At 34.7% G+C, this 19,388-nt stretch overlaps 1 protein-coding gene across 1 annotated transcript; it reads right to left on the reverse strand.

The window, feature by feature from the left end:
- Positions 1–1,994: 1,994 nt before the first annotated feature.
- On the reverse strand, positions 1,995–8,044 carry LOC111383159 (nitrate regulatory gene2 protein-like). The gene is made up of 4 exons (XM_023007237.1): positions 6,793–8,044; positions 5,500–5,675; positions 4,642–4,865; positions 1,995–2,962 (listed from the first exon to the last, which is right to left on the reverse strand). The coding sequence occupies exons 1-4, from the start codon at positions 7,757–7,759 to the stop codon at positions 2,158–2,160; spliced, it is 2,172 nt and encodes a 723-aa protein (XP_022863005.1). The 5' UTR covers positions 7,760–8,044; the 3' UTR covers positions 1,995–2,157.
- Positions 8,045–19,388: the final 11,344 nt, after the last annotated feature.

Here is a 19,388-nt window from a genome sequence, read left to right on the forward strand (position 1 = left end):
AGGTTTCGTTGGACTAATGTTTACTTTTTGAAAAACGAAACAACATATAATTTCTAATCAGTGTTAGTTTTCTTGTCATTCTCGATCTAGGTTGAATATGAAAATCTTTTATTCATTTTTAGTACGATGCTCGATTTCTGACTAAAACTACTATTTTGTAATTCAATCGAAAATTAGATAAAGCAATGTGATTAAGATGTGTAAATGTTAAGACATGGGATCAACACTCGTTCCAACTTCGAAGCACTTTTTTCCAATTATCAAAGTTGTTTATTTAGAGGTTGTCATAGTAAAAACCTTCAACTGCACATTCTGCGGGTAATATTGGATAATACCAAAAAAAGATAGTGAATTCTTTAAAGGGTAATACCATACGTTACGCTATCATTTGCAAGTTTAAAACAAAAATTTATAGGTCATAGTTTGTTCATCGATCACAAATCGAAAAATTTATAAGTCACGATTTATTTATTAGTCACAAATCACAAATATTACAAGTCACAACTTATTATACACTCACAAATTATCAAATTATTGATCACAGATTAACAATTTTTTTGGTCACACATTATTTTTCGGTCATAATTTATCTTTTCCATTAGTCACATATTATTTATTGGTCACAGATTAACCAATTTAATGGTCACAATCAACCAAATAATTTGTGACCACCATCAACACTTACGATTCACAGTCACAATTTTCAGGTCACGTATTCAATTCTGAGTCATAGTCACAATTTTCAGATCATGTATCCAATTATGAGTCACAAATCAACCAAACAGCCACAACTATTGCCATGACCACCACAACCACTGCCACGACCAACTGTGACTCTCAAATTGTGATCAAACTGTGAGTTATAATTGGGAGTTATAATCACAATTTTCATGTTACGGGTCCAATTATTTGTCACAAAATCAACCAAACCACCACAACCACCGCCACGACCACCACAGTCACCTTTGCACCAATGCCTTATCACCAGAGTTCCCAGCAATCGCCGCGCCACCAACATCACCAACATCTAACTGGACTACCAACGGCACCACCACCTTGCCACCGCAACAAAATCACCGCCACCTACAAGATCCAAAAAATCATAGCCACAGTCACAAAAACCTCATCAAATTAGATCCACAACAAACCAGCTCTCCCCACTGTAAGCACTACCACTTCAATACCGTCAACAACCAAATCCTGCACCACATCACCACCACAAACTTGCATCATTGACAGAACTCCTTCTACGGCTACACTTCCATCAGCAGTCGTCGATTGACGTTGTCGCCGTGCAAAAAAACAGTAGGGGAATATCATCCACTACTGGAGGTGTTGGGACTGAGTTCGCCGATAAATAATTATCGGAACAGGGGCGTAAGATTTGGCAGCGCAAACACCACATCGCAGTTGATTTCTTCGAGTTGCTGCCACCACCAAGATCTCCACGACTACCATCTGCTATGGTTCCCGGTACCGATTGACCGTGATCTTCCGATGACCACTTGTCCGGCGACGGCGAGATTTTGGACACAGAGAGAGGAGGGAATTGAGAGAGAGAAAGTGAATTGAGATTGCGCAAAGAGAGAGAGGAGATAATTAGGTTTGAAATTGTTTATTTAATAAATTTTTAAATATATTAATTAATTAAAAAAAATTTCATTAAAAGAATTTGGCCCTTCTTAACCCACAACAGACCGTAGGCCAGTCAGTGTTGACCAACCTACGTGGGCTGTCAACACGATATGGCCCAAGTATTGTCGGCATAGGCCAGGTCGGACCAACTCTACTTTACAAACTAGTAACTGCCAATGGATTGCCTTCCAACACCAAATAAGTTAAGCTCCCGTTTGGCCCCTATTTTTTTCCCAAATTTTAATGCTTGAAAGAGTATTTTTTTAAGAATGTGTGGTTGAAATAGAATGAAAAATTTTCAATTCACGTATAATATTATTTTATGAAAAATTATGTGGTTGAAAATAAGATAAGAAAAATGAAAGAGAATGAAGGCTAAATCGAGGATGTGTTCACAAGAGAACCATAAATGGGAGTACACTACACGCTAATAAAAACTTCTCCCTAGAGTTGCACAAACTTTTAAGATAGAAAACAATCCTCCATGAACACACTGGAGTCCACCATGCAATAGAAAAACAACTATGAACCCCGGTTCACATGATGCTGCGATAGTGTAAGCAATCTCAGTCTTTCGTAAGAATCAAAGCACGCATGAGCATAGTCAGACAAAGCTCGGAAAAACTCAGGCAACCGGATTTTTAGACTCCCAAGTGACTTCTCCCTCACTTGAATACAGAGTTTCTGATGATCTTTCATTTCCTCTTCCATCCTCATTTTCAAGCTTTCTACCACAAACTGTCTGTCAGAAAGGGGGTCCTTGGTGTTGGAGCTCACGGCTTTCTCCGAGTCAGCCTCGTCTGGGGTTCTGTACTGCATGCTGTACTTTTGATACCATTCTTGGAATGCCTGGTTTTTTCGCATGTGCTCTTTTCTGGTATCTTCGTACTTCTCCTTCAGCTTCATTTCTTCCTCCTGATGGTCAATAATGGCCTTTATCACAGCAGCAAAGGAAGAAATTGCGCTTTTGGCAACCTCATCTGGAAGCTTCTCGAGTTGGTCGTGCCAAGAAATCAGAAGAGGCTGGATTGGAGGTTTCTGAACTCTTGGGGGTGATGAGATTTTTTCTTTTAGGCTGCTCTCAATTGGGATAAGATTTAACTTCAACCAGCTGTTAAGGGCTTGGATGTATTGCCTTTGATTAGTAACAAGCTTTTCAAATTGCGAATGCCATTCCTGGACGATACTCCAAAGCTGGATTGTACGCTCGTGATGATGTTTGCTTGTTTCAATGGGAGTTCCCGAAACTTCAAGGGGTTTGAGTTCGGCAACAATGTTTAGCTGGCTGTCATGATGCTTGCACATGGATTCCCACATCTTCGCCATCCTGCAATATAGTTAAATAACAATCAAGACATAATAAAAGAAAAATGGAAAAAGAAACTAACCAATGTCCTTTACAGAGAGAGTAAATATGAGATCATTATACAGTTCAGCGGCAAAAAGGAATTTTGAACTAAAATGATGGCATTGAAAAAAAAAAACTCCAGTGTTATGCAGAAAGCAAATAAAGGGCTCATCCCGTATTTGGATTTAAGAGATATCAATTAAACTGATATTATCCTCGATTGAGAATTTCAAACAACTTAGCTATCCCAGGAAGAAGAAAAGCAAATTATACGACAAATAACTAGTAAAATAGAGAAGCAAACTGTTTCCATAAATATATTGAGAAATTAGTTTCCTGAGCCAGGTTCAGAAACAGTGAAATTTATATATGGAACAGGTTATTCAATTGATTGAAATGTAGGCAATAATCGGTTTAACTTCAAATGAAGAAAAAAGTAAGTTGCAACTGAACCAATATTAAACAGTCAAACATTGTGGCGCATTTCGATTTCTGATCACAGAACACGGAGCGAGATGATGAATTACATCGATTTTAAATTTGACGTTATTCAGAGTCACAAAATAGAATGTACAATTTTTGCACCAGGAAAGATATACCTTTTTAACTGAAATTTGTTTGTCTCAAAGTCAACTAGAATTACGAGTTTGAGACACCAACGATGCAACATGCTGTGTATTGTTGAGACTTCAACAGTACAACATTATATTGTAGTGTACACCTTGTGCACCAAGTAAAATTTACCATTTCTTTTTTTACTGAAGTTTGTTCATCTCAAAGTCGACTAGAATTATGAGTTTGAGACTTCAACAATACAACATGTAAAGTAATATACATGGTAAGATTTTCCTCTGCATAATGTTTATTGAAGAAATATCTTGTCAGCATGGACGAGGAAGACAGCGGCCTGGTAGAAGGGGAAGGGCATTACCTGGTAGAATGTGAACGAATAAAAGAAGTCGAATTTCTGGTAGGATCATTACTACCTTTTAATATGATACATAAAATCATTACTATGGTGCATTTCACTTGTGCTGAATGCACGAGACTATGAGAGACAATGAGATAGGTGGGTCAAAAAATAAAAATTCAAGCACTCAAAAAAAGTTTCACTGGCATGATTTAATGATTTAAATTTCAAATATTTGGATTACATTATGGTATTTTAATCACCCGGTCAGAATAAGAAAATGCAAAATAGTCAAACATGAAAAACTATCTCAAGACATACGACGGCAACACCCAAAGCCTCATTGGGGGGGTCTTCCCTTAGGTTTATAAGTAGTCAAGTTGGTTATTTGATATTTGAACTAAGTAACACTTGTTCCATGTATTTAATATCTAAATTAGATTTTTTAGGAACATGACATTGCGGAATAATCATACCAACTTTGACAAGAAGAACATGAAAAATCTTAAGTTTGGGGGTAAAAGTTAGAAGAAGCGTCCATCAAATTCAACGTCAGAGCATAGACTGTCATTGGCAATTCAGACAATTCAGGGATGTCCTCCTCATTTTCTTTTAATTTAACATTGGGGACAATATTTAGTTTAATTTTTGGGGGGGGGGGGGGGGGGGTAAATTAGCATACAAAAAGTTTTCATATAAATCAATCGAGATAGTTTTGGCCAAAGGACTAAATAAAACAGAAACTTACCCGTGAACAAGAGCAACAAGTTTTGGATACAACTGCTTGTCACGTATATCATTCACTTCTAATACAGTTGAATCCAAAGATTGCCAGTCAACTATATACCGAGTATGCAAATGAGTAACAGCAGCTTTTGCTCTCTCCAACTGTTCAGGACTAGCATTGCGTTTTTTCAGCTTGTTCAATGCTGAAACCTTCCTCTGATACTCGAGTTTCATAAGCTCACCAGCCTACCGGCGCACAAAAGTTAACAAATTGTATCAATTAATCACATATATAAACATGGCCACACCTAAGGAAGAATTCAAGCTTTTGCGTGCAGTAAGTTACGAAAAAGTGGCTAAACATTTGTTTTTAATCCAAACAAAAGAGCATTTCATAATGCCACAATCAAATGGTTCTACATGCAATTACATTACATGAATGTTGAATTGCGTGGAGCCGCAGGGGGATAGCAGGCAAAGTTTTTTTTATTGAAGGGGTATATCGGGCACTAATACCTCAGTATTAGGTCACACTAGTTTCATACACTATATAAAGGAATCTGATGGAGCCGTTTTTTCTGTGTTATAAGATAAAGAGGTGTAAGGAAAACTTGTAATCTCCTCCGTCATTATTGTAAAAAAAATTCGCAGCAGTGAGTCAACATAGATGGTAAACAACTTAAAATGTGTGTTCTTCTTCATTTTTTTTCTTTTTCGTTTACCACTGCACTGGGAGTTAGAAAATAAGTTTTAATCCAAAAGAAAAGCTTGCCACAGACATCAATTACAAATCAGAAAGATAAAATGAAAATTAAAAAAAAATCTCGTATGAAGTAAAAACGCACACATAAAATGATAAAACTAAGAGAATATAACACACCTTCACTTCTTCATATAGCTTTTTCTCCCATGCTAGCAACTTATCCAAAACAGTGGCATGCGTCTCATAATCATCTGCATCCAAGTTATCCTTCGTGCCATCACCATTTGGTACACCTTTGAAAGACTTGTTCCATGTAATAACTTGCATGACCCTCGCCGCATGGTCAATGTGTCCTAAAGAATAAGAAACATTATTATCAAAATGTAAGAGAACTGGCTGCGGATATATTAACTGGATATGGTTTTGCCTCAATACGTTTTAATCAAGAGTAAGGCAAACATTTTAGTACTTCAGGTGGAAATAGAAATCTTCTGTGGCAGGTCTATATAATGGAAATAGAACTAATAACCGGATGAAATAGAACTAATAACCAGATCATAACATGAACAGTATTTCTATCTCAAAACACCCAATAAGAAGAAACAAATACAGTGTTTCATATGCCGATCACTAGTTTTCTGGTCGGGTGACGGTTGGGGGATGAAACATTACTCATGTAGAACACTATCGTGATGCGTGAACCAAGTCAAATGAATAAACTACTTAGACTAGAAGTGCTGAACAAGCATGGTCCTACAAGCATCTAACATTCTGTATGCTGTTGGGAAAAATCTCCACAACTGAAAAATACTAATGATAACAAGAGTAACAAAGATTGAAACTTTCACACAAGTTCATACATGTTGAATATCGATATAAAACAAACGTTCATTACAACCTGAAATGTTGGAGTGCACAGAAGTCAAACGTTTATCTATTAATTGGCTAATACATTATGTGAAATGTCATTATGTAAATAAGCATAATAAAATCCCACTCCATTAAAATAAAATTAAAAATTTGAAACCAAAAACGAACCCAATAATGCAAATATATGGAGTAACAGATTAAAATCTCTACAAACTTAACTAGTAGCTGACCAACTCAAGGGAGGTGTCTATAAATTGCTGAAAGAGGACTAGATTTCCGTACACAGCCTCTCCCGAGTATTAGGAAACACTTTTTGTGAATGCAATGATTTCTAACAAGGTCAATGTTTATTATAGCAATTTTTTTTCCCCAGACCTGTATCTTTAAATACTTCATACTAGATTAAAGCACAGATAGTATTATAAGATTCACTGTAAACCCCTCATTTAAATGCAAATTCAATTTCGAACAAGAAACCCATCCACAATTAACCTAATAACCTTAAATGTTTGGTGTAATTGGACAAAACTCATCCATAACAAGTATCACACAAAGAACTCAATTAAAAAGCATAGTACTCTGCCAAAATGACATTATCACCTCGATTATCAGCAAAATTTGAATGGTAATGCAACCGGGTTGCCTCCAGCATCTTCGACACCTCTTGTGCACTTTGGGAAGCCTTAAGAAAATGATCATCAATCTCACCCAAAATCTTTGACAAATCCACGCTACTACCAATACCTCCTGTACTCATCCCAGGTGGTGCTGTGTTCGAATGAACGAATTGCTTCTCCATTACCTCAGTCACCGGCGTCTCCTCAGGCGTTCTGAAATCCTCAGCCGCCGGGAATCCTACATTTTTCTCCGGCGTCTTGAACTCCATGTTATTGTCACCTACATTGTTGAAATTCCCATTTTCATTGCTTTGTCCTTCCATATAACGCTCCTCGTCCTCTTCTTCCTCCACCTCGTCCAACGACTGCCCAGGCATATTGTCCCCCATGAAAAAATAATCCCACGCCCCGCCTTTAAGGTCCGGTGGCGGGGGCGGATTAGGGGTTCTTATCGGGGTTTCAGGGCCCACCTCCTCATCACCTTTTTTCCTCCTATTCAGCCCTCCTTTCTCTTCTTCCTCCTCCTCTTCTTCTTCATCACTCTCGTCAATGGAAATACCATTAATTTTTCTCTTCATTTTCTCCGAGTGAGATAGCGCCGCAGGCATGGTCATGGAACGCTGGATGGGGGGGAGGGGGGAAAACCTCGGGAGTGGAGGTGGAGGAGGAGGCAGACTGGACTCCACCATAGAATGCGGCGGCGGTGGAGGGGGTCGCTCTGTAACAGATGGTTCTCCGGGGCCCACCGCCATAGCTGGTAGTGGCGGAGGCACCTCTCCGGCACCGTAATCGCTCAAGGCGGCGCCGGTGTTTTTGAGGGATACGGCGTAGCCCGACTGAGCCGAAGCAAATGCATTTCTCACAGCAACAGCCTCTTTCATCAGATTCCTTCTTTCTTTGCATCTTGAAACTGATTCTTCATTTTCTATTTTTGATTGTACACACCCCATTTTCACATATACAAACTTCTTCCTTTTTTCTAGATTCTTTTCAGCTTTTTGGGTTTAAATCAAAATGATTTTATGGGATTCACACAAAGACACACAATTGTATCGTAAGAAACTGCATGCATCTATAATTTTGGTTAACAGTTGGAAGATGGTGATATATACATATACAATAATCATTTATATGTATTCTGTATGTATATATATCAAGATTTTTTTTCTTCTGTTTGGGAAAATCATTAATGGCAGAGGAGCAAGATGTGATGATGCACAATAGGAAAAAGATGAAATGGACAATTCTGAGACAGCAGAGTACACAGAGGCACTGAGCGTGGCCGTGGGGTCGGTGTCGGGGTCCTCTCCTGTATCGATGCTGTACATTTATATATATGTGAGTGCAATGATAAACGCGATTTACAACATCAAGTTGCGCAATTGTAATAATTGAAGGAAAATCAAAAGGAGAAAGGCTGTCACAGGGAGGGCAAGGACGATTACGGATTTCAGAAAACGGAGGCAACGGTCACATATTTCGAGGTACAACGATGTCGTTTAATGTCACGGGCATAATTTTCAAAATTATAATATGCCTCTCATTTTTATAATTTAAAGAACCAAGATCATAGCACATCAACAACCTAGCAACCGACCTCATCAACAAAATTGCTCGACCCGGTTGAGAAGTTGATATCATAATTTATTTATTTTTTGTTTCATTTTCTTGTTCACTATAAGAATTTGTGATTTGAACATCAGATATGTATTAATATTTCTTCATGGAACAATTCTACATGTAGAATACGTTTCATTACTTTTTAAAATGACAATAGAAAATGACATTAATATGACTATTCAACCTTGTTGAATACAGATCCTCATTGTTGAGTGATAAAAGAAAAGCGGACAAAAATGAATTTTGGAGTGTTTATCCTCAATACATATTACGATGACCATCAAAGTTAATATAATGCAAAATCTTTTACAAGCATGAATGCAATTAATGCAAAGCTTCTACTATGGCACCACCCTAAAAAAGACTCGCATTTTCTTGAAAAACTAAAAGGTATATCAAAAAAATGAAAAGAAAAAAGCTAGGCTTAAACGTCGGATGAGTCGATCAGGATAATTCAATATCTATAATCACCTATTACACTTCGAGTATTTCATACATAAAACCATTTGATTGCACGGAATTATTGGAATTGAACCCAAACCATTGATTCGAGTTTGATTATATATATATATATCATATAAATTAGGGAAAATTACAGTCGAGATACCAAATCTTTCTTTTATTAGCAGACTTGACTCAAACCTTTCATTTGTGCTACTTACGATACCAAACATTTCAAAAACTCGCAGTTGAAATTCAAATGGATGAAAACCGTTACTTTGACTGTTAGTTGACCAAATAATTAATATTGATAAATTTTGAAAGGATAAGATGGTAACTTTACATTTTTCAATAAAAAAAAACATAATTACAATATGGGTAATTATATTGCCACTACAAAATTTATTAAGTACACCACATTATATTCACACCTCAATTAAAAGAGCAAGTCTACATGTACAGAAAAATACTTACCAAAATTGCTCCAGAAGCTAAGTGTCAGCAATTTGCCGAAAAATGTGAAAAAAAAACAGACAAATGAAAGCAGATTCTGCCACACCTACATTCTGTAGCAATTCTGTGAAACTGCTTCTGTACAAGCAGTTTAAACCCAATTAAAATATAGTTTTAATAAATACACCACAACAAATTTACAATTAAATACCTACTTTAAAAAAAATGAAAGAAAGGAAGAAGAATTCTAGGTTTTAATAAATACACCACAAGTAAACTTCGTCTTTTTCTTTTCTTTTAGATATTTCTTTCCACTGTGTACATTTTATATTGGATGTATCCATGCATCCACACTAATTTTATTAATTATTTTTTCAAAGAAGGAGAAGATAAAGAGGAAGAAAACTTGATTTCTAAGAAATAGGCCTAAATCTTTTTGCCTACGAACTTGATTTATAATTTCAGAGATGCACTGAAATGTTTTGAAAGTTATTAAAGGAAGATGGTCCAAATTACAATATATTCACGGAGAGATGCATATTTGCGGTCTTTATTTTGTAATTTTTTTGAGAGTCTAAACTTTTAAGACAAAATTTAAATTTCTGTCAACCTTTTCGGTACGAATTATTATATACTTGGTTTTATATTTATATGTTTATACATTTTGATGTGTGAAGATTTCGGTATCATAATTAATTTTGTGTAGTACAACTTGATTATTCTGATTCTCTTGCTAAAGCCCACTTACCCTTCTCAATGGCTAAATATGTACGGGACATGACAAAAATTTTGGGTCTATGTTAGCCCGAACCTATATTGTAAAAAAGGTCATTTGTTCTTTTTTAAATTTCCTTCATCCCCTTTCAGTTATATCTATCCTCAAAGTTATAACTCTCATATTTGCGGTCTTTATTTTGTAATTTTTTTGAGAGTCTAAACTTTTAAGGACAAAATTTAAATTTCTGTCGACCTTTTCAATATGAATTATTATATACTTGGTTTTATATCTGTGTATTTATTCATTTTGATGTGTGAAGATTTCAGTAACATAATTAATTTTGCGTAGTACAATCTGATTATTCTGGTTCTCTTACGAAAGCCCACTTACCCTTCTCAATGGCTAAATATGTACGGGACATCACAAAATTTTTGGGTCTATGTTAGCCCCAAGCTATATTGTAAAAAGCTCATTTGTTCTTTTTTAACTTTCCTTTATCCCCTTTTCAGTTAGATCTATCCTCAAAGTTATAGCTCTCCTTGATGGGGATTGAAATAAAATTTTCAATAGATATTTTTAAAAGTTGATAAAAACATGTGGTTAAAAAGTTGTGAATCTCATGAATTATATGGTTAAAATTAATTGTTAATTTTGACTCAAATTAGTATCTAAACAGGTAGCACCTAGGCTCGCATTACTAGCGCCCCCTTTTTGCCTGGGTTCTATACCTTCTCTTAGGAGCATTTTGGTAATATTTTGAGGATGTTTTTGAGGTATATTTAAGTCATTTTCCAGCCACTTGAGTCCCATTCTTCATTTACTCATCTATACACTCATTTTGGAGGGAAGGTGGGGAGAAGAAATTAGGGTACAAAGGTAGATGAAGAGAAAAATCAGAGAACGGTGAAGAGACTTTGGGCCAAAATCAATACCAAGCCAATACTCATTTCAAGAATCCAACCAGGGAAAGGATTTTACATTTTGTTTTGTATTTTACCCACTATTTTTCTCTAAGAACTTGCCATGTATTTCTACAAATCTTCTCCGTTTTATCGTGTGTATAGGATAAGCTAAGGTCTTGATATTAGGATGATTGATACAGCTTAACCAGGTTTTATTAATTTCAATACTTGCTTTTTAATATTTAAATGCTTATTTTCACGTGTGTCACAAAAGCTCGCTCCAATGATCGTCAAAACAGTGTTTTTCTGACTCAATTTCACGTTAACTTTCTTTACCAACCACCTAATTCAAACAGTTCCAATCCACGACCAATATATTCACCTCAATTGTTTCTCAATTTCACCCAAAAAACAAGATAAGGTGATAATTTACAAGTTACAAGGGCATGGGAAAAACAATGGAAGAAGGCAAGAGAAGAGACCAAAATACAAAAATGAATCCACCGATTGGAAGCACAAAGGCAGCTATTTTTCTTCTATATGGCACACATTTTTCACCCTTTCCCACATAGGAATCACACATTAAAAAAGGCTAGGTAAGCACATATATGTAGGATTATGTTAGGCTTTAGTTGGACCAATAATAAGGTTAAATGGGTCAAGATTTAAAGTCATTCAGGAGGTAATATAAATAGGCCTGGTTGAGCCTTTGAACTTGATTATTGATAATTATTTTACTCACTGGTGAAGGCCTATAAAATATAATCCAAACTATTTAACAAGTGCATGGGATAATCTACTATCACCACATCACTTCTCCCAACTTACATGGATAATGTGTCTTTACCTAATAAAAGTGAGAAAAATGTCTCTCTTACTCTCCACCTGATCAAGGTCTCTTCGTCGATAAAGGATTCCAACATTTAATCACCTCTCCTCTTGTGAATCAAATGTCACACTCCACATCCTCGGTACAAGCCACCAATGTAACCGTAGGCATCTATACTCCACCTTACCAAAAGATGCTCAACACATTGCTAATGCATCTCAACCCACTATACATGCAAACAATTACACCAAGTAATAAAATCACTTTAATTCATGCAGTTTGTTCACGAAATTATTCTTTTGATTTAAACCACCGCAAGTGTACGGCTCGCAACAAGAAATAAAGTGGAAAATTTGAGTCCGAATATTATCCCATAGAGATTGAGTAGTTCAATTTTATCTAACCTAGCCTTAACCGAAACGAAATTATCAAAAAATAAATTTTTAACCTAAGAAACCCTGATTTAGAAAAACCCTACTTATATAAAACCCTAATTTTGCTAAAGTGATATTTAAATTAATTAAACACGCAAAACAATGTATTTAAATGAATTGGACTGCAATATGATGGTTGGAACGCAAGTTGAATTTTATTCAATGAGAATTAAACGTACTAGGATCACGAATTCTCATTCAATGAGCACCTTAAACTTTAGTTTCACAAAATGACAACACGATTGAATTATTGAAAAATCAATACTCCTAAATCTATCCAGCACTCTCTCTCGAGTAGTATTGAACCTATTCTCATATACTACCGGTCTATATCTCTATAATGGATGCATAAATATAAGAATGCATGTGGTTTTATGAGCACTTGAAGATTCAAGCAAAGCATAGGGGTATATCTCTATACTCTATCGAACCCTACGAAAATTTATACCTTGTCAAATTTATTGCCCTCCTCTCGAATGTAAGAAATAAATCACCACACATAACATAATTACATGCACCTAATTATGGAAGTCAATTAATGTATATAAATCATTCAAATAATCAAATACGTGTTTTAATGTCGAATTGCAAAACTAGAAATCCAAAGATCACATCACATGGTTCATCGATCTCCTGGTACAAAAATATTTAGCCTAACATGGAGAAAATAACAAAATACGTAATTTCTTGAAGATAAAACACCACAAGGTTTTGAATTCGCGTGAAATCTCGATGATTTTCATGAAATCCTTCGTTACTCTTGTTCAAAATCTTCTCCAAGATGTGTTTTCTTGCCTCCTGATGCGTTCTCTCCCGAAATCTGACGAGTCTAGGTTCTTATATCGCGTCCTAATCGAGTTCTAAAAGAGTTTTAATGAAAACATGAAACTGCAGAATCGTGTAAAAAATTTCTACCGTACGACCGCATGGTACAGTTTGTTCTGGTCCTGGAATTCCCTGGACCCCATTGTGCGACTGCATGGATATCCTACTGTGTGATTGCATGGTAAAAGTAATTTCTAATTCCTATTGTTTTGGTCCACAAACTCTATTTTATTGTTTATTGGCCTCCTTTCTTCATCCATCTTGTTCCATTAGCTCACAATGATTCCCAATTGATACTTAGCTCGTTTACATTCTCGATTCACCTTTTAGTTCAACTTTTGTATATTTGCACTTTGGTCCCTAATCTTATGATTTCCTTCATTTTGGTCATTTTCGCTTCTTTTTCTCGTGAACTCCACCATGTTCATCAATATAACCTACAAGACATGAATTAAATGAAATTAAGCCACAATTCAAACACTTTGCTCGTATTTAAGTCATATTTATGAACTAAATAAGTGTGTAAAAACACACTTATTACAGTTGCAGGTACAACTAAATTGTAAGTTTAACATATCAACGCAACAGAATTAAGTAATCACACACATGCGGAAAGAATTACACACAGATGCACATGTAGTAACTAGGTTTACTCTTATTAAACCTCACTAGGGTCATCACTCAACCCTATAGCCACATTCACCTCACCTCACTTTTTATCTTATCTTTCATTTTATTATCATTCCTAGGACAGTCTATTTCGCGATATCTAAAATTTATTGTAGATAAAACATATCTTACTTTTCGCATTGATACCGATTGTCGCAGAAACTCACTCCAAAGATCATTAAATTAGTTTTTTCAAGCCCAATTTCACATTACTTTTCTTTACCAACCAACCAATCTAAACGGCTCCAACCTACAACCAATATATTCACCTCGATTGCTTCTCAATCTCACCCACAAAAGACATGATAATGGTGATAATTTGCAAGCCACAAGGGCACGGGTAAAAACTGTGGAAGAAGGCAAGAGAAGAGGACAAAATACAAAGATAAACCCATCATTTTTTGGAAGCACAAAGGCAGCTGTTTTTCTTCTCTATGACACACGTTTTTCACCCTTTCCCATACAGTTTCGCATTTAGAAATCACACAATAAAAAAAGGCTAGGGTAATTACATATATGTAGGGTTAGGTTAGGCTTTAGTTGAACCAATAATAAGGTTAAATGGGTTAAAATTCAAAGTCATCCAAGAGGTAATATAAATAGGCAGGGTTGAGCTTTTGGACTTGATTGTTGATAATTATTTCACTCATCGATGAGGCCTATGAAATATAATCCAAATTGTTTGACATCATTGCCTCGAATTTATTTGGTATAAAAAACCCAACAATGTGAATTTATTATTGTATTGAATGCTTTTTATTTATTTGACCATTAAATGATTATGTTTAGTGATATGTATAATATTTGAGAGTGTTGTGCATGTTAGACCAAGTAGTTAATATTCTAGATTTTTTTAGGAGAAAGTGATATACTACTAATAAGACCCATTGAGATAGTTTTATAAAGAGTTAATGCAATTGATCGGATTTTAGTTGACTTAAAGATATAGTAGGTTAAACTAATTGATTATGGCTAATTTTGCTTGAGAGAGAGGTAATTTGTTAAAATAGAAAAATCGAGTCTAACATAATAAATAATTAATTTGTCAATTTGCATGTGAAGAATTAATTAGGAGATGATTAAGTGAAATCATGAATTACAACTACTTTATCCTTCCAAATTCTCCTAATTTTAGATTTGTTATTTTGTAAAGTTTTTAGTATATTTATTATTTTAAAAATCAAAATCTTATTGACTATTACATTGTTAGAATTAAGATGACTATTATGTAATTAAAAGTAAACATTATTTGAGGAATCAACTCGAATTCATCGTCCACTTTATTATTTGAACGCAATCCGTACACTCGTGATTTTTAGTTTTAGCGAATAGTGTCAATTCAAAATTAATTGGTCCCAATTTGCATAGGGATTTGTGCCCTTCAATCAAGCATACAAAGGTAGTTGAGAATGCCTTTAATTAGTGGAATTTACAATTCCCAATAATCTAATTTGAGGTTGAACAATGAAATTGAAATCAGTCAGCAACCACTTAATGTAATCAAACATCGATTGCATCGAATTTTGAACCCCCGATCTGCTACCCTCACGAATCCCAATATCATCACGATTTTAGGTGGGACCAACCCTTGGGATCACAACCATTGGATTTGCCTATATGATGGTTTCGATATTTGCCAATTTGATTTAAAAAGTTGTCTTGGGAATTGTGTATCTGCCACCAATGGATGTGTGCATGAGAGGTGTGATTTCACAATCATTACATAGGCAACTCCAAGAAACTCCCTAGGTGATTCCAACATCAAACATGAAAGTTTTTCACCAACTGGTACGTGGTGCACACGGTGCTTGCGCAACCCATGAGGTATATGGTGTACCAACGCGTGCAACACATGCACTTCATTTAACTGTTCTACGTAGCTCATCTATCGTCCCGTCCTCGAGCCATCCTAACAATCTATTTTGCAATCAGCTACTCAGTCTACACATGTTTATGTGGTAAAAAGTCTTATGTCGTGACACTATCGAGTAAACCTATAATTTGTTAAGCTGAAAGTAGCTAGAGAAAGTCTTTTGCATCTATTCTTTAGGCTCCACAAAACTAAACAGTTTATAGGTTCGTTGCTAAGGAACCTTTCATACATATGGACGAGCTGACCATTATAATTTTTGACAAGAAAGAGGTCCTTCTTTTTGAGCCATACAACTACATACTCAGTAAATTTTCTCATCGTAAACTTTCAATGATTAAGGTACGTAAGTGTTTCCAGAAATTTGGTTTTCATGACGATTTTATGCTAGGATTTATGGATGTCAAGCATATACTTATTCACTTACCACATGAGAACTATTACATTGGCTAATTTATTAAGCCGTGTGGGTACATTGATGGATGTCCAATCAATGTTATTAAGTGGATAGCTGATTTTAGCTCAGAGCATGAGACCCCCATAGTCTATGTCTAAATTTTCTTTCATTTATTGCCTATACATTTTCGTGCCAAGAGCTTTTTATTTGCATTAGTTATGGCCATTGGGACCCCATTGCATATCGTTGAGGCAACTTTACACTTATGTCAACCTTGTAATGCTCGCATATGTATTGAGGTTAATCTTGAGTTTGAACTCCGTGACCGTGTTTGGATTGAAATGGGTAAGTACATAGGTTACTAGCAAACTATCTTATTGGCAAGAAGCCAAAATATTATTCCAAATGCAGACACTTAAGACATGATGATAAACACTATTTGGATGGGAAGCTCTTTGCGCCCCTATTGTTGCTCCTGTTGTGAACCCTACTACTGATCGGGCTAAGGATAAGGGTAAGGGAAATAAGGTGATTGATGAGCCTCCTAAAGAGTAGATGTTAGTCTATCGAGCTTTTAGGAGACAACATGTAGCCAGTTCATCTAAAGTACATATTCTGTCTTTAGCTTTACTTACGATTTCGTCATTGTTGTTGCAGATCTGTGTGATGGTGGCACGGTAAATTTACATATATGCAAGTGGGGGTGCGACAGTTATCATACAGAGGTGTTAATGGGGGGCGATGTTGTGTCTTTGGTCGTGTGAATTTGCAATGGTGGTGGTGCGGATTAAAGATCCTATAAATGGTGGTGTTGGTATGATGGATGGTGTGCATGTGGTAGTGGTTTTGTGATGGTGATGATGGGTTGTGAATTTGAGATGATGATGATGTTTTGGGTGGTGTTGATGGTGGTGAAGGGGATGAGGTGAGGATGGGGAGATGAATGCTAATTTGTGACATTTTAATTGGATAATTATAACCAATAAGTTTGATAATTTATTATCAAGAAATAAATCGTAAACAATTAATTTGATAACTTGTAATCGTCAAATAAGTTGTGGTCTATAAAATTGTGTGATTTGTAACTAAATTTGCATTTTTGACCACACATTTTATGTGACTTGTACATAATTATGACAATATATTATATGTTATAGTGACCTTAACCTATTTAACTACATAATTAAAGGTTGCTTTATGTATTTTTCTCATTTTATATATATTAGCTCAACTTAAAAAATGTAATTGCGACAATAAATTATATATTAGCATGACCTTAAACTATTTAATTACATATTTAAAGGTTGATATTTATGTATATATATATATATATATATATATATTAGTTCGATTTAACAAAATTTTAGTCCAATCGTGTCCCCACCCTCGGATGACAATGAAGAGAAGTCAATGAGTGACTGACATTTAAAAGATTAAGCTTGCTTGATTTAGATCATTTGCATGCATGAAACAATCTTACTTTCATTTTGACCTATACTACATCTGATCAAGTAAATTTTGTATAGAATATTCTTCTCTGAATCTTGTAAAATGATGAATATATCCTCATTTTTATATAATAATAAAAAAATAAAAAAATTAATTGTAGCCATGGTCCTTGATTTTTTCAAAATTGCAAAGCATCTCAATTAAAACAATTACAAAAAACAAAAAACAAAAAACAAAAAAAATCGAAAATTTATTTCTTTTCGGCCAACCCCACCTTCCCATGTTATTTGTGCAATTAAGTGTCTTTGATTGCTTAGTGATAACATAAGTTAGTGCATGTATAGAGAAGCACGTATAGATGTGTCTGGTATTTTCGATCGAAAATTAATTTGTGCTAGACCAATAAAATTGTTGGGTCAGCTACTCCACCAATCGGAATACACGATTTGTCTTAATTGTGATAAATGAATATAAAAATAATAGCACTAATTCATTTGAAAATGTATTGAATATAACCAATGTGTGTAGTTTAATTTTTATAGCACAATTGTGCAGCTGAATTAATTTACATGTAAACCGCCTTGGGGATAACCTAAATAGGTAATAGGACAGGGACTCCTCATCAAAAACTCGAAAGGCTTTCATATGCTAGGATTTATGGATGAAATAAATTTGATTAGATACCTATATATATTGGGAACTCATGACAAGGAACGTAGTAAGCGTGTATTCGTGTTCGAAATTCGTTACCTTATGTGATGGATAAATGAGTTTACCTAAATATTTTTGTTTGAGCAATTTTGAATATGAACCAAGTATTTTTTGATGGCTAAATATTTTTTGTAATTTGGTCACAAAGAAACTATAAAAAGAAAATGCGAGTTTAAGCAAGAAAACTATTAGAAATTCGAAACTGTCATCTTAGCCCCAATCTAATTATTCAATGTCCAAACGATAGACATAAAGTTGGCAAGTCAAAAGATCGTAAAATGGAATTGATATAATTTTGCTCGTGTGATTTTAATAGAATATAGATCGTAGTTTTGCACCTTCAGTAAAATAAGCGAAAGCTAATAATTATATAATTCAACCTTTGATTGGTTTCACTATATGATTGACCGAGTCCCTTTGATAGTGTCGTAAAAGTAATTAGCTTAATTGTATTGGTGATGAAAGTTAAGGGATCACACGTGAAAAAGAGACAAGAATAGTTTTCTAGATACAACATACTTAGAGAACAAGCATTCAGTCTATGAGCCTGTTTGAGCCACATTATTTTAAAAAATGCATTCTTAAATAGTGATTTGACATCATTTAAATCACACATTTTTGAATAAAATAATATTACACGTAAATTAAAAAAAATTCTTATTTTTTAACTACACATTTTCTATCAATACACTATTCAAGAATGCATTATTACCAAAATAATGCAGTTCAAACACCACCTATATAATAATTAGGGGAAACAAATTAAGCCCTTGTTTGAGCCACATTATTTTGAAAAAAAAATGCGTTTTTGAATAATGTATTAATGGAAAATGTTGGTTAAAAAATAAAAAAAAATTTATTTGCATGTAATATTATTTTATTAAAATATGTATGGTTGAAATGATGTTAAATCATTGATTAAAAATATATTTTTTCTAAATAATGTGAATCAAACATGGCATAAGGACCCGATTGATGCCCTAGGCATTGACAAAGGGAGAGAGAGAGAGAATTGTTTTCTTCTTTCTCTCGTGCAATTCAAGTTAATATTAGCTTCTGTTTGTCTCACTTCAAAACAAAATTTTTTTTTTTTTTTGTGCATACTCATTTTCAATAAAATATTTTGTAAGTAAACTCAAAATTTTTTCTTACTTTTTATTCACATATTCTCCACAAAAAATACTATTCAAAACATTATTTTTTCTTAATAATGACCATCAAACTGGGGCTTAATTCAATTCTTGATTATAGTTTTATGTCT

This window comes from Olea europaea, unplaced genomic scaffold, assembly GCF_002742605.1.
Source record: "Olea europaea var. sylvestris unplaced genomic scaffold, O_europaea_v1 scaffold262, whole genome shotgun sequence".
Taxonomy (NCBI): Eukaryota; Viridiplantae; Streptophyta; class Magnoliopsida; order Lamiales; family Oleaceae; genus Olea; species Olea europaea.